Source organism: Osmia bicornis, chromosome 16 (genome assembly GCF_907164935.1).
Source record: "Osmia bicornis bicornis chromosome 16, iOsmBic2.1, whole genome shotgun sequence".
Classification (NCBI taxonomy): domain Eukaryota; kingdom Metazoa; phylum Arthropoda; class Insecta; order Hymenoptera; family Megachilidae; genus Osmia; species Osmia bicornis.
The window spans coordinates 5,259,160-5,275,852 of record NC_060231.1 but is presented as its reverse complement, the minus strand read 5'-3'; the positions used below and the strand labels follow the sequence as shown (position 1 = coordinate 5,275,852).

At 40.8% G+C, this 16,693-nt stretch overlaps 1 protein-coding gene across 13 annotated transcripts in view; it reads left to right on the top strand.

The window, feature by feature from the left end:
- The window catches only part of LOC114871553 (polypyrimidine tract-binding protein 2), a 248,816-nt gene that overhangs the window by 151,117 nt on the left and 81,006 nt on the right, over positions 1 to 16,693 (top strand). For 2 of the 13 annotated variants that reach the window (XM_029177608.2, XM_029177605.2), the window contains exon 2: positions 4,844 to 4,897. The exons of the other annotated variants lie outside the window; for them this stretch is intronic. In XM_029177608.2, the coding sequence (XP_029033441.1) occupies positions 4,844 to 4,897 (54 nt within the window). The remainder of the gene's footprint in view (positions 1 to 4,843; positions 4,898 to 16,693) is intronic. 13 annotated transcript variants of the gene reach the window in all.

The following is a 16,693-nucleotide window of genomic DNA, read 5'->3' as shown; positions in this document are numbered from 1 at the left end:
ATGCGGTCGAGGGAAACGACACGCGGCTTTTCCGTCCTTTTGTTTCCACCTTCAGTTCCGTCACGCACGGTGAAGGTTTAGTTTCATGAAAATACCTCAGGAATGAATTTCCTAACAAATTTATTCAGAATGCTATTATGCGTAGTAAAGTAACCGGCAGAAACTTGTACATTCGTTGATTTTCGGCTAAGGGGCGGAGCTTCGAGTATCCTCGGGCATCATCGGCTATTCTCGGGAGCGAGGATAATAAAAGAACACTCTTTTCATAATTTAGCTGATTCTTTTTTTTAAATCAATTTTCCTTAATTTTATTAGTGAAATTGTTTCTTCTTCCTACTATGTCCTCGACTTAATTTGAATCAATTTTCCTGGACATTGCATAGAGGCGTGAATTTTGATGAACATTTAAAATGGTTGCCTCACGTGCTTATGCAGATTTTCATATTTTCAATTAATGGTTCTCCCTGGTGGGAAACTGAAAAACAGCAAAGTCAGCCTCGGTTTTAATTTCCTTGTATCTCTGTTTCCCATCAACTATAGTCATTAACAGCCACTGCGTGTTCTTGAATATCTACCGAATCATATTTCGTTGTAAATTCATTTTAATCTTGGTAAAAAATTTAGATTGGTACAATTAATAGAAAATGAATTCTTAATAAAATTTTTAACATTTATAATAGCAATTTCACGGGTTTAATAATTTATTGTTCGAGGCAATTATCGTGGTTGTTAATTCCGCGTAAAGTAACGTAATATAACATTCGGATTCACGCTGTTACCGGCCCCTGGTAATTCGTCCTGTTCGCGTAATGGGTGATTCACATTGTTGTTAATTAATGAAACCAATATTAGGTGCTTCGCTATTAACGTTGATTACTAGACCGTGGATGTTTATGCAGCTGTGACGTATCAAAATAATGCGAGCTTACGTAAACGTTGTATGTTATGTATTTTGGAAAATAAGATGAAATGTTCAAATATGCGAACGATACAGCCAATATGGATTGTAACGGTTTGTTAAATCAACGGTTCGATAGGAGAGCAGATGAAAATTTAGCCTTCTGTCCTTGGAGATTAAGTTACGCGGAACTTTTAATGGAGGCCAGGAATAATCGTTGGGATTTTGCTTTTCAATTTGCTTCGGGGCGTCGAAACACAGAGGCCGGAAACTCATGTTTATTTAATTTACCTGCCGCAAACAATGACGATCCGCCTCGGCGAAATCAATTTTCCGCCCATTACCGGGATCCAGTGGAAATTTATTCGGGAAATTTCGGAGAATCGGGAAAAACTAATGGATTCTCTTGAATATTTCATTTGTCATCGTTGCACAATTATAAAAATTAAAATAATAACACAGAATCTATTCTTTTACATTTTTCACGATGAAATGGTTTTCTATAAAAATCTATTGTCCATTGGAGTTTTCGGTTTTCATTTTTAAATATTGTCAATTTTACTTGTCATTTAAAATAACTTTCGCCGAATGGTTGGATGAAGAGAAAACTAGCAACCCTCGACTCCTGGAAGTCGTCTGTGCCCGAGTCATTACCAAGGCACAATGCACGATAATCCGATCTTCATGAAGGAAACGCGATATATTCCCGTTCCTTTTCCCGGAACAAATCCCGCGGATAAGATTGAAAAACGGATTACTAGAAGGTCATTCGAACAGCCGCTGAAAGGATCGACAGCCGCAGCCCGTGTACGGAGCCATTCATAGGATGCTGCTTTTGTGATTTTCTCATTACCAGAGTGGTAAGACACGATTCTGGAAGTCGGGAATCGTGCTTTCAGACCGGAAGACGATTTTCTTATTTCATCCTTTCCGCGCGTAATACCTTATAAATCGGTTGCCGTACGAGGAATTAAAGTTTTATCTAATAGAAAATGATCAAATCGATCAAATTCCTGTCTTTTAGTTAATTTGATCATTTAAGATACGCAGAAAAAGATAACTGATTGAGCCCGGAGTTTATTAACTTTTTACACTTAAATCGGATATAGATAAAATAAATCTGTGTTCGAACGTTCGAGCAGTTTGTTCGAACCCGTTAATTACGATTATCCCCTCGTAATCATCAGTTTCAGTTTCGAGCAGAAAATGCAAATTGCTCCCGCGAATGGCATTGTTCGCGATCCGGTTCCCAACTAAATTAGAATCACAGTGTATTCGAAACTTGCTGGCCGAGTTACGATGACTGCATTATAGTTCCGATGTATGCATGTTAACGTAGGCCAGAATCGGAGGAAGATTAATGGAAGGATGCGTTAGGATTCATTAAGCTACTAATTAAGCGAACCTTCCTCTCGCGAGTTAATGAAGATATATTTTTTCTATTCGGCAACTTTGTATTTTTATATCAATCAGAATACGTGTCTCATTTACCTCGAAAAATTAAGATGAATAACTTAATTCAATTATAATTTCAATTTTACCTTCTTAAAAAGTTTTTGAAAAAAATCTTAGTATTTTAAATCATTCTAATAACAAGGTGTCGGTCATCATTTTCGTTACGTCGGTGAACGTGTTAAAGGTTAAAGTACGGCATAGTGAAAGGATTAATTGTTTGTTGAATGAAGGCAGACGTTAATTCGCAAGGTTAATAATTAAGGGTTGATATTAAACCTTCATCCCGAACAATTCTGCCAGCTGGCAAAAACGACAGGACGAGCGATCTCTGCCAATTTACTTTGGCCCCGTTGGCGTTGCTGTTGCCGGAACACCGAGGGTGTTCATCCCCATTGTTACTCGGGCAAAGTAGACGTTGCCAGTGGAGAGGAAGGGGTTGGTAGAAAAGTCGGCTGGCTTTGTAAAGGGAAAAGGGGGCCAAGCTATGGCTGCTTCCGCGGTTGTTTACGGACCTGTCCATCACCCGCCACCAATTAGTATTGTAACTGGCAGACGTTTCTATGACGCGGCTTATTTCGTCGTGCGTGGGGAAAACAATGAGAATGCTGCAGAGTTAGGATTGGGGAGGGTGGTTTTCAATTCTCTGCATCCACACAGGTGCTTCGATACAGAATGAATTTATTCGAAAACTTTGGGCAAATTATAAACAATTATTTTGAATATTGAACGATCTCCCCCCCCCTTTAATTTCATCCATTTTCACCTGAATTCGTCGATCCATTCCCTTAAGAGCTTCTCTGGAACAACGCATTCCCTATAAACCTTTCTACGCTGTATTTTCTATGGGGTGTTGGAGGGTTGGTCGTTTCATCAAAGAAAAAAAAAGAATCGTTCCCCCCATTAAAACACCGTGCACCTTAAAATAACAACGGCAGTTCACTTAGCCACCTCAGTGTGTATCGATACACACGCTCCTGGAAGACACACCTTACCCCACCCCTGGGAACAAGGGCTGTCACGAAGCCACGTGGATACAGGATGTTACAAAAATGATAAAATAATTTGATGACTATTGAATAGTCACTGTTAATATTAATAAGCAAAATTAATTATGACTTAGAAATTGGGGTCAAAGGATCATTGAATATGGGGGTGAGAAATAACCTTGGCAAACTATGACCATTATTTCCTTAACATCCTGTACACTTAAGGTGATCGTACACTAATGCATGTACACTTAAGTTGGCCACGTAGAAGCTCCGGTAACTACATCTGCTTACAGAAGCTCCCGACAGTTTCTTCTCACCCCTGCCAACCCCCTCCACGACCGTCATTATCATCCATTTGCTAATACAACAAGATAAATTGCCCTTCCTACGTTGCAACGTAACACCCTACCTGGCAAGTTTTCTCCTTCGCTCGGCTACCCCTTTCTAAAGGGAGAGGGTGGAACTCGGGGGGGGGGGGGGGAGTTGGTTCGCTCGGTCGAGGGTGGAAGCACCACTTCCGCCGGATTTCTGCCGCTTTTCTTTTCTTTGTTAGCTGAATTGCGTGTGGTAGAAGTGAGTTCTAAGTTTGAAAAGAAATTTTTATTTGTATCCTTTTTTTCTCTTAGTTAGGGCTCGAAGAGGGGTGGGTTTGTTGAATACAGTTTCTTTTCTAGTTTAAATATTGCCCATTGAAAATCCAGGTTGTAACAAACCCTCGTTTCGTTTCGATGGCCATTTACATGCACGTTTTACCATTCTTCGTAAACACCGACCATCGAAGGACGACACGATCTTATCAAGTAGGGGTGGCTCGATAACAACCCGAAGAAGGGGCGGAAAAGAGAACAGCGATCGTCCAAGTTGCGTGACCAGCCTTGATGAAGCCTCATCGACCCGTTTTCAAGCATTTACCTACGCGTTCGTGTCTACTGGGATTCTTCATTTTTTTTTTTTTTTCATCTGTCCTTTCATCCCCTCGACTTTATTATCAGGTTGTTAAGGTTTATGGTGTAAAACAGCTTCTGATAGTTGTTTATTCAGTTCACGTGTGTTCCAGTTGTTTCTTTTCGAAGGTTTTGCGGGTGGTTGTAAGTAGTAATGGTCGACGCATTGTCAGACGCCGGAAATTAATCCGGGGAAACACGTTCGCGTGGGAGGGACGCTTGTTTCTGGAAATGAATGTGGTACGATCAGTTTTGCAAATCCTTTTCTTGATTTGCCTTAAGAAACAACGACGTTAATTTTATTAACACTTTCTGTTAATTAAGAAAAAATTAATTGCACTTGATGCTGATTATTTTCAGTACCTTCTTTGTTTAAAAAAATTCTTATTTTTGCATATGAAAGCACTTAAATGATAAACCCTAGAATGGCGGACCATGGAGAGAGACTACTTTAGATTAGCAGTTCGCGTCACGATCCAGGCTCCGCTGTTCAAGGGTTAAATTGTTCGAATATAATCTACTAAATATTTCTAACTCTGTATTTTTCTATTTTGCAGGTGAGTGTCCCGGAATTCCAGTACGCTCGAGGGACAGGCGCGTCCCTGACGATGGTAAGCCATAAAGCAATGTAGCTCGCGTTTCATCCCCGGCGTACGACCAGGTTCAGCACCGCGTGGCCCCATTCCCGCTTCCCATCCCCCTATCCAACCGCCCTGGTCTCGGCTAATACCCCGAGACATCCTTCTTAATTAACGTCTCGCGATATATATATATTCCGTTCGTTTGCGCGATTAAGCGACTTGCCGGTCGACGATCCCTCTCGTTGACGACGCGGAAACGCCTTAAACGTCCTTTGAGAAACCAAGCTTTCGTGGCTTGACCGAGTCCTTGTAATTGACAGCCCTGTACCAGGAATTTTAACACCCTTCTGTCGTTGCATTTTCGTGCTGAAAATTTTCTGAAAATATCGAAGAGATACAGGGGTGTATTTCAAACACTACGATTGAATTTATTCGCAAGACATTTATCCATCCTTTCAACAACAACAAATCAAGTCTCGTTTTACAGTTGCCCTCTTGCGCTCCTTTCTACCCTTGCCCGTCTAAAATAAGACGCGTCCCGGGAGGGGCGGAGACGAATGTGTTTGTATATCATCAGGGTGGTCGCTAAGGGGTGCAGCTCGCGAAAAATCGCTCCGGGCCACCAGGGTAAAACGTGACATCCTCGTTGACGTTGAATCATTGTTTCAAAAATGCTGTTGCACGACTAAGGGTGCACGGTTTCTGATGCACGAATGCATTTCATTCCAAATAATTATACATGAAAAAATTTATAATTAAGTTTCCATCCCTTGCACGAGGTCCTAACGACCCCCATTCGTTTCGTCGAACGGAACTCCACCCCCTCTTCGAAGAGTAGGAATTTCCAGGAGATCTTTGGGATCTCCTGTTCCTCGCGCCAGGATATCGCGTTATACGTCACATGATAGATTACTATCAGTCGGGGGATGTTGAGCCGCGAATACGTCACTCCGTCGCGAAAATAGATTTCTCGCGCGATTCGTGGCACGGAAATTCCATTCGTCGTCGGCTGAACTTCGAAGCACACGGAAACGGCGATACAAGGGGCGGGGGAGATGAAGGGAGGAAAATGTGCTCGAGGGATTTCGAAGCTAGGAATCCTCCGCTCCTCGCGAGGGTCAATTATTGGCAGGCTGCCTAAAGCGTCGGAAAATGAAAAGATATCGCTGCTCGTGGGCTTACCGACCAACCCAGATCGCTTCGATATTGATTTTCTTAGCGTTGTTTGTTCCCCTCTGATACAGTCCGCCGGACGAATTTCGTTTTCTCCGAACCTACCATTGTTTCGCTTTATAAATTCCAAATCTTTGAGTCCTGGATTTCCAATCCCGAGGATTTACATTTTTTCAGATTAAAATTCCAAGATTTATTTAAATAACAAAAGGTTCTGGATTTCTCGAATTTCTTTTAAATCTTTTAAAGCTTTCCGTTGTTCATCGACAGAAATAATACCGAAAAATTAATTCATAGTTTCCTGTATTAGAAATTTCTTCGAAAAATATATTTGAAAATTCTGAAAAAGCTTGGTGAAAAAAAAAAAAATATGTCGAACAAATTCTTCCTTTTAAGCGACTCCGTCACACCTTTTCATCCCCGCCAAAGAAGCTTTTCGTTTGCTCTTCGATGAAAAATACGAGCGGTAGTATGTCGGACGGGATCGAGGGTATTCAATGTACACGGAAATGAGCGTGCACTTTCGCGGGTTTCAGCTTCAAAGGATCCTCTCTCGTCTTTTCTTCCGGCCAGAACTTTCGGATCCTACCAAAGACACCGGCATTTTTCACCTTGTACAGTTTCGAGAGAAAAAAGAAAAGAACTCCCTGGGCGAGCTTCTGTCGTTTCGTCGACCAGCGTCGAAAGATTAATCATCCAACGAACCGGAGGGAGGGTAATTAATCGTACACTGATCAAGGATGAGAATCTTAAGAATGTTCATTCGTTCTTCGAATTAAAATATCATTTTTATAAGCATAAACGTTATTTTTTGGTTCGCTCTTAAATGATGATTCAAAGAGCGAGAGACTGCACGAGACACCGTTGGGACGGTCTTAAAGTGTCTCGGAAAGGAGAAAAATGGTGGCACGGGACACACGCGAAAATCCAACCCTATTTCGCTTTCAATTTGTACCTCGTCAAAGGGGCGTAAACAATTTCCAGAATGAAACTCGTATACGTCTTGCGAAAGGCTTTCTTCGAGACGTGCACAAAGGATTCGTGAGTTCTGTGATTTTTCAGAGATAAACTAACTTCGAGTGTATATTCGAAACAGGAAATTTTAATGCCGTTAAAATGATCAAATCGACAATTGTTAGACGATAAGGTATCCTAATACCCGAAGAATCGTTGGAAGTGCACAAAGAAAGGAAACAGCGGGCAGAGTCGAAATCCAAGATGGGGGGAGGGATGTCGGCTTATCCCCTTTTCCAGGCGATTTACGTGCGAAGTTCACGTGGAAGGAAGAGAATCGTTTATCACCTGACGAGCTAATAGATAACACGGTGGTTACGTGTTCGAGGTTCGATCGGTGCCAAACCTCTCCCAGAATCCACTTTATCGGTCTCGATCGACCGGCAGCTGTGGCCTCCAGGCTCTGGTAATTCCGTCTCGACTTCGAACTTCCGGCGAATGCTCGGTCTGCCGGAAGTGCGTAACTCTTTACGGACGACGTGACCCTTAACCGAATCACTGATCCTCGCGATAATCCCTGGAACAATTCACGAATCTCCCAAACTTAGAAAATCTTGTATGTTCGATATTATCACAGTGATCGTTTATTTCATTTATTTTTTAATTAAAGATTCAGTAATTCGCGGTGTTTCTATTAGTATTCCCGGTAAATCTGCCTTCTTTCAAAATATATGTGGAGGTTATGGCGCCCCTACTTCCTCTGGTGGCCGCAAGGTGTCGCGCCTGTAGCTCCATCCTTTCTCGCAAGTGCTCCGTCACGGGCCTCGTTGATATATATACACCGCAGTTCACCAGAGTCTATAACTGCGACGCGCAGGTTGGAAGGTGGTGGGGGAACGCAGCGAGCTCTCCGCTAATCGCTTTCTACTTCGCTTGGGAGTACGCCAATCAGGGCGAAGATGCGTACTGGAGATGCGCGAAGAACGAAAACTGGTCTTTTCGCAGTTATGGGCTCTAGTGGACTACGGTAACAAGATCTGTGAATATAGAACACTGACGAGTTTCTTGTGGACATATATTAAAAATTTAAGTTTCCGACTATCGTAAGAGGAACAACGAGGGCACAGGAAGCAATTGCAGCAAGGCAGGCCTGTAGATTTTTCAGTTGGCTCGATATTTCTCGAACAGGACCAGTGTGTCGATCAGGAGGAAAGGGTCCAAAGGGAGTAAAAGGAGCTTCGAGTCCTATTTCATCGGGTTTCCCGATGAGAGTTTGGCTTCTCTAGCTTCTGATGACTCGTGAAACTCCTCGAGACGACCATAAGCCGATATATTTATTGCGAGATACTTCTGAGACCAGTTCCCCCGACGGGGGAGTCGATTTACTAAATAAGACCGGAAGTGGATTGCCTGTGACATCAGCGTCAAACTTCTTCTACCTTTGAAGTAGGATTTCAAAGGGATTTGTTTTTCTCTTTTACCTTCCTGATCAACGATCGACACGGAGACGATGATAAGAAGTTGGTACGTTAAAAAATTGTTGGCCCTTCTTGGTTTAATTAGAAAAATTGAAAGGAAACAGCGGAATACATTAACTCGTTACGATGAAGGCTGAAAGAAATCTATAATTTCCCGGAAATTTCTTGAATAGAAACGGGTCGACGTGTTTTTCAGAGAAATTCTAAGCGGCTACAATCGTATCGGCGCGTTTGAGTGCGTTACAACCGTCTCGTTTCACCCCCTTTTCACCGTCAAACCCCCCACCATCCCTCCTCTATGTTGTTCACAAGAGAGAAGCGTTCCAAAAAGATAACCGCGGACACCTCGTTTCCGGTTTCTCGGTTTCTATAGACGCGTCGACACGCAAACGAGGCCAGCCGGCATTATTACAGTCGCTTCCCTCCTTCTGCACAGAGGGTGCAGGGTTGGTTGGCCTGGCTCGTTGAAACTGGCACGGAGAATTCTTTTTCTGCCACTTCGAGACGCTTTCATGCTCTCTGCCAACCGATTTTCTACCGGAAAATGCTTAATCGTGTTGTTTGCTGAATTTTCAAAAGAGATCTTATCAAATGGAGGGTTAATCTTTGGAGAAAATTTTTCAAACGTGTCTTGGAATTTTTTTTCTCTTCATATTGGCTCAAGTGGATTAAGGAAGATGTTGGTGGTTGAATTAAAAACAGGGTTAATTGGCGAAAAATATTTTGCTAAAGAGATTCTTATTTGTTTATATTTTCTTAAGTATGCGAAATTGGGGCGAATGAAAAATTGAAGTCGCGTGATCCGAAAGGGGATGAAGAATCGAAGGGTCAAGGGGTGAAGCTGAGGAACTTACACGCCCGAGTGGGAATTAACGCACGGCTCGTCGACGCGAGGGTTGAAAACGCGTCGTCCAGCAAATATTAATGCGCTCATTAGCCCCGCTTCGTATTCATGCTATGAAAATTCATCGTTTATTATGTAACGATCGCCAACGGCCCTCCTCGCCCTCGATAAAATCGCGATTAACGATTAATGACCAGCGATGAACGATTTTCGACCACCCCTGTCCTCTTCACTTTAATCGTCGATTTTAATTTAATGGGTCGATGGGTCCTGTAAATGTTATTGTTTATCCTGATCAGTTCCTTTTCAGAAAAAGAATTATCCATTTTGTGCTATCAGTTTTATAATATTTTTATTGTATTTTATAGTATTCTTTTTTTAGAAATCAAAATTTATAAGAGAATAAGAAATAGGGGATGATGTTTTCACGATTGAAAGCAACCCTTAGAGAAAAATTAATTTTTTCCACGAAATCTCAGTTTCCTCAGCATCGAGCAAGAATCACGCAGAATTTTTCCCGGAATTCGCTCCACCCTTAATCGAGTTGCTCTTAATCGACCAGCCTAATTTTCAATGATACCCAGAGATATCCCCCCGGGTTGGCGAAGAACCAGGGAAAAAGTTAACACCAAGGGTGCGGCAACGGATTCGTTGTTTCTTTGCTTTCTTCCATCCATTCACATTAATCACTGGTTCGGGACGGGGCAGGAGGGTGGTCTTTTCCTTCCTCTCGTTTTGTTCTCGCGGCGTACCGTGTTGCAAACGCCGCTTTAATGGGTTTCTTGGAAACGAACACCGTGGCCGCGATAAACATCGATAAAGTCTGCTCGAGCTCTTTTGCCATGCTTTTATTCAGCCTACGAGTAAAAGAGACAATAATTTAAGGGGTATTGAGAAACTTGGGGGTGGATTTTTTATTTTAATTCTAGATCTTTGGCAAATTGAAAAAAATAAAAATTTTTGGAGAAATCATCAACCTTCTGGGGTTGAAATCATGATCTACCCCTAAAATATTTTAAGGGGCGTGGGGAAACTTGGGGGTGGAATTTTTATTTTTATTCTAAATCTTTGGCAAGTTGAATGAGATCAAAAAATATTTTTTTTACAAAAACCATCGACCTTCTAGGGTTGAAATCATTATCTACCCCTAAAACATTTTAGATCACTTTTCCAGCGTTGCAAAGGTAGAAATAATCCAGTATTTCCGGGTTCCTGTTTTCCTCGGGAAAGGGGTTCAATTTCTATGGCGATATAATTTTCTTCCTGTGGCCAGCAACCCTTATCTTGACCAGGGTCGCAGATAAATTTTCGGATGACAGTAAGATGGATGAAGGACGGGGTGGAAGGCAGGTCGAGCAATTTAAAACCGGCCAAGACGGACAATTTAAATTTTTCGCACTACCCTCAACCATCTGCAATTACTCCACCCCGGTCAAGGGGTGGGGGCGAAAAAAGAAGCGCGAAAAGAGACGCGATTCTAGCAACTCGCGGGTAATTGCTGGCTGCCATAATTGCTTCGCTTCGATACCATCTTCCGACTGTTGGTTGGGGGTTGAAACAACCCCTCTGGAACTCCTTGTGTCGCAGAAATGACTGATAGTTAAAGTCTTTTTTTATTATTTCAAGTTCTTCATATTTTTGGAATATTATTTGAAAATGATGGGGGGTGGTTTTATTAATATACACTTTTCTATCAATCTATGACAGTAATTTTATTTTGCTACATAAAGAAACAAAGGAAACAAAGCAGTGTTAAGTACAAAATATTCTTTTCTTGCTCATCACCCCCTGTTTAAATAAAACCATTTCGAACCACCCCTAACTACAAGAAAGATGTGCAGAAGAAATTAATCACAGATTTACGTAATCAAACGATAAATCCTGTTCTGTATCGAACGTGCAGCTCTTCGAGTAAATATATAAATGGGCTGAAGGGTGCCGGAAGGGGGTTGGGACGGGGATGTTGCAAGTTTTCACAGGCGCGCAGGTGCGAGGAGAAAAAACTCACGAAATAAATCTCGTGGCCAACACAGTTTCACCTGTAAGAGAGACCAGCTTCACCCCCATCATCCCCTAACCTAACCTGTAGGAAAAAGAGCGGGAAGAAGAGTGGCAGAAATAATCTGGAAGGAACGTTGCCGGATTATTACAGAATTTTCCTTTCTTTTTTCCTGCAATCACTGTCTCCCTTTTTTCGCGCCCGTTCCTCCGAGTTTCTTTTTCTTGTTCACTTAGGAGCAACCGGAAGTCGTTCCATCTTTCTTGCGACAACGCTCGGATTACGTCGTTTAATTGTTTCTTAAGCTAGATCGACGACTTGGCAAATGTGTTCTACTTTTGTTCTTCTAAGATTTCTTCAGACGTTAAACCACGAAAGGGTTAATTTGCAATATTTTTCATTTTTCTATTTTACTAATAATTAAATTGTAAAATTGATAATTTCAGAATTTGAAAAATGCTATTATTTCATTTTTATTGCAAATATTAATGTTATATTAAAAGTATTAACGATAAATTAATGGAATTTTTATCACGACTGAAAAATTCCAAGATTTCGTTAAAAATACTTTTATGAAAGGTTTAGAAAGCTTCCCTATCGTTCGTTTGTTCCGTATCGAATCGTTGTCGCGTTTTTCGAGACGATCGATCTTCGATAGGCGTTTTTGATTAGGCCAAGGATCGGGATTAAACCCTGGAGCAGCTGTCCGCGTGGGTGTTCTCGTTTGCAGCGGAAAAACCAGCGTCTTCCCTTTTTAATCTGGTTCGTTCTTCCAAGAAAATTACGTTAGTCCCAGGATCGATTCCCTTGGATCAAGGAATTGCTAATAATAAGATGAGACTACTTTGAAATAGCAATACCTTTATCTTGTTAGGCAAACAGGTATCCAAATTAAATACTGAAAAATAATGAATTTAAAAAATGTTTATTTGTTTTTTTAATTCAGGTTTTCTTTTGTCGTGGAAAATATCAATTCTGATGGCAAATATTATCAATACTACAATTTATCATTTTCTAGCAAATTTTCCAAAATATTTCTCAATTTTTAAAATTATTTTAATCGATTATTTGAATTTTGAAACTACACAGACATCAGCAATACTATTTTCATTTTCAACGGATGGAAAGAACTATAATAGACCATGAATAATTTCACTCTGACATTCGATATTTCCATTCTCTTTTCCTACCTTTCAAAAACTTCACATTTCCCTACAATATTACAATCTTCCTCGAATTCCCCAGCGATATTGTTATTTCATCGACGGCGTATCCGATATTCAGTTTCTTTTCAATTCATTCGCCGGTTCATTTTCGCCGATGGCTAACGCAATATCAACGTTAGACGTAACACACACGGCTTGAATATCTCGCGAGATCGACTTTCTCCTCCATTGATGGCGCATCTGCACCATCGAGCCTCGTTTCCGGTCGGCTTAGCCGCTCTACCCCGGGTATCCTGTAAAATATTAATACGAATGCTGTCGGATAGGGTGAAAATTCGATACCACCTACTCTACTTCGTACTGTCGCTTCCACCCATACCCCTTCGACATTTCTTATGGTGTTCGTCTCCCTTCCATCTCCCGTCTCTGCGTATATTGGGTGTCTTATTCACATTTAGGGTGACAAAACGTTTTCTTCTTGTCTTACAAGAACAGATACAAGATATCGTTTCGAAAGGGGATCTCAAATAGAAAATTTTAGCTTCGAATATTTATTCATTTCGGGGGCTCTCTCCATGGTCCGTCGTCTTGAGCGCCGAAAGGTTTTTATTAATATCTCAAAAACTAATAATTCCTCGAAGCTGAAATTTTATATCCAAGGTCCATTTACCCCCACAACTCCTCCAAATTTCGTGTCGATCTCCGTCAGGGGTGTTTCGGTACAACAGCTGTATTTTCCTGTTTCCTTTGGCTGGGACCCAAGGTATACTGATTTATGCAACACCCTGTACAGAGAACACTTGCTAGACCTAGAATTCACGTTACACCAAGCTCGAAATCTATTGCTAGCAGAGAATATTCAATGGACTGGTCAGGTAAATATTCGATGAACCTGACTCCTTCGAATATACAGGGTGTCTGAAAAGGAAGAACTGAGAAATTATCGATAATAATTTGTTAATATTCGATGACAGACATCGAAACATTCCTGGCAAAGTGACGGAGGAACGGGTCCAGAAAAAGGGTTGCTAAAAACCGTACAATTCTCTGACTCTGCCTCGATTTCTCTAGAGGTTCGTTAAACAATTTCCCGATGAAAATTCTCGCCGACGGAATCGAAGGAAGCATCCAGCAGGGCGGTTTAATCGTGAAAAACGTGGTTCGAGGAACGAGCTAGCTCGCCTTGGAAAAAGAACTCGACGGGCTAACTCGATTTACGAAATTTCCATATTTATACGGGGCCACTCCATCCCGTAGAGTATACACCACGTAAGTGTGTGTGTGTGCGTGGTTTTTCTCTTGTTTTCCTTTCGATGGACTAAAAAGCAGCAAGGGAACGGTTGAGAAAAAAACCCCTTCGTCTGCAAGCAATTCTAAAATCTCAATTTTAAACACTAATTTGTCCACTATTTTTAAAATACTTTCTGGAATTCTTATTGAAACCTCCCATGACATTTTTCCTTATTTTATTCAATTAGTACCTTCTTTTTTTTAAATTGTCTTAAAATATTTTTAAATGGTCAGAGCCATTTTTAAATGTCCAGTGTTTCCGAAAAGTGATCGATGGAGGATAGAACTCAATTAAAATCCAATAGTCCTGAAACGGCAGGACGAAGGGCGGGTTGATTCAATTTGGAGTGTCTGACAGGAGCGGACCATTGGAAACGGCACCGGTGGGAATGGAAAATACGCGAAAACTCGGCAACGCGTCGCCATTCTTTCGCGATATTTTATCCGGACTATTTATTGTATATATCTGGGTCGCGTATTTTCGCGTTTGCGTCGCCGCGCATCCTGGGACGAAGGGATTTGATTTACGCGCCACGCTACGCTCGTACGTTCTCGCGTGGACCGAAACTTCTCGAGGCTGGATGCGTTATCGATAGGCACGTTGGATTTGCAATTGCTTTTGTTTTATTATAGAATATAGTGTAACGTTTCCTTTGAGATAGGTTCTGTGGACTTGGGATTTGAAATGGCGTTTATTTTAAGAAGTTTGTAGACGAAAGACTTGGTTCACTTACGTTTTTAATCCAAGATTCTCGATGGAAATTCTTATATACTTTTATAAAATCCCAAAATCGGTAGTAAAATGGAGAAGGAGGTATTGAAATCTGTCGTTCAGAAAGGGAGAAAGGAAGGAAAAGGAGGATATCGAGTAATGGTGAAGAGGGGAGGGAAAGAAATAGAAGAGTTTCCCTTCCAACTCTTCGAATGGAATTACTTAGCTCATCCGTCGCCTGAGGGATCCTTCTGATCGCCTTTAGCACACCCTGCTCTAAAGGAAATAAAGTAACTCGTGGGTTCTTTAATATTTGTGGACTAACAAGCTCAGCGATTCGGTTTACAAGATACCCTTCCACGATACAGATACTTAATTTATTTCCCATTTTCGATCATCGAATTTTTGATACAAGAAAACCATAACAAATCATATTTTTTATTGAAAGTCTATGGAAACAGAAGGACCTCACACGAGTTCCTTCGATGCAATCGAAAGCAGGTCGTTGAAATTTAATTTTGAATATTGCCGACCCTGTTGTTTTTCCTTCGAGGAAGGAAAACATTTTCCCGGCACGTGCAGCGAGGGACACTTTCGATATTACGACGGAAAGGTATTTCTATCAGCTCGTTAAGAAATTACTGTGCTCCGAGGACGTTTACCCTCTTGAAACCCACCCCGTTTCGTGTTTGTCGCGTTCGAAAAATATGTAATGACCTTTTCTGACGTTACCGTTACAAATTTAATACGTATAATTTGAAGGAAAATTGAGAAAAAGATCGGAGTGCAAAAAAATACCTTAACCCAACCTGTTCGATCATTTACGACTGTACTTTCGCTAACTCTGAAATATTGCGGTGTAAAATATTGTACTACAGGGAATTAGTGTTTTAAAAGTAGATTATTGGTGTTTTACGGCATCGTAAATCGGCTCTCCCATAAAGATGGAGCATGGTTGACCAGCATCCCGAGCAGGTGTAGTTTCGAACACCTACGAGTACCTTACTTTATGGGGGTATTTTGCTATCATAGGCAGATCATTGCTGTTTTATATTATAAATATAGAATTTCAATGGTATATATATTTTTTGTTAATAATATGAAAAGATAACGTTGATCAGACGAGTGGAATGATAAGAAACGAGGAAACGAGAATGATTATTATTACCATATTAATGGGTACATCCAACGAAGAAACTTTTTTAATATTCACCACTTAACAAGTTGTTTAACTTTTAATAACCAGAGAAGTGGTTCCAGCAATTTGTTGGAACAAGTTCTAGCTCGGTAAAAAACACAATGCTTTTCCTTTTAAGCACTCTTTTCCTCTGTCCCAGTGCTTCTCTTTCAAAATGTTGTAGCTTTTCATAATAGTGATCGAGTTTGAAGAGTAAACGATGTTTAACACTTTCTTGCAATTTTCAAAATGAATTGTACAAATATTTTTTTATAGTTAATGATTTATATATATATATATGTGTATATAATCGTAAAGGAAAATGATAAAATAGGCGTTTGGAAAAGAAGAAATTGCAAGTTTCTCGCAAAGGGTGAAGACTCGAAGCTTGAAGTTAACAAAAGCGGAAGCAGCGAAAGGAAGAGAACGGAAACACGAATGAAAGCCTTGCACACGGTTCAAAAGAAACGATAAAGCTGTTGAAAGAAGCCGATTGGCTGGTAGTGTCCTGTTGTGGATCCTACGAGACATCAACGATGTTGTAAAATAATGCCTTTACTGTCTGACGTTGGTGGTTCGATCGTAAAGAACGCTTTCTATTTCTTCTTTTTCTCTGTTTCATATTGGGACATTTTTTTCCATTCGTGTAATTAATTAGGGGTACTCGAGAATTTAAGTCCCAAGTAAAATTCTGGTCCTGAGTTGATATTTGGGACCCGAAATAATTTGTGTGCTGGTTAAATTTTCGAATTCATAATTAATATCACCAGAAAATATTTCAAAAATTTCTCAGTCTTGATTAAAATTTTCCAAGAAAATTATCCATAATGACATAAATAAAATTTCATTTCCATTTTCTTTGAACGAAAACAGATTCCCAATCTGACCCTTTAATATGGCCGAGCATTTCCTACAAATTTTCCTTTTCCTCCCTGGTAACAGTATTGTGCAGAGAGTAGGAAGGTGGCCGGCCACAAATGGCCATGTTTCGCGGGCCACGATATACCGGAGTCGATCGACGGTAAAATCGAGC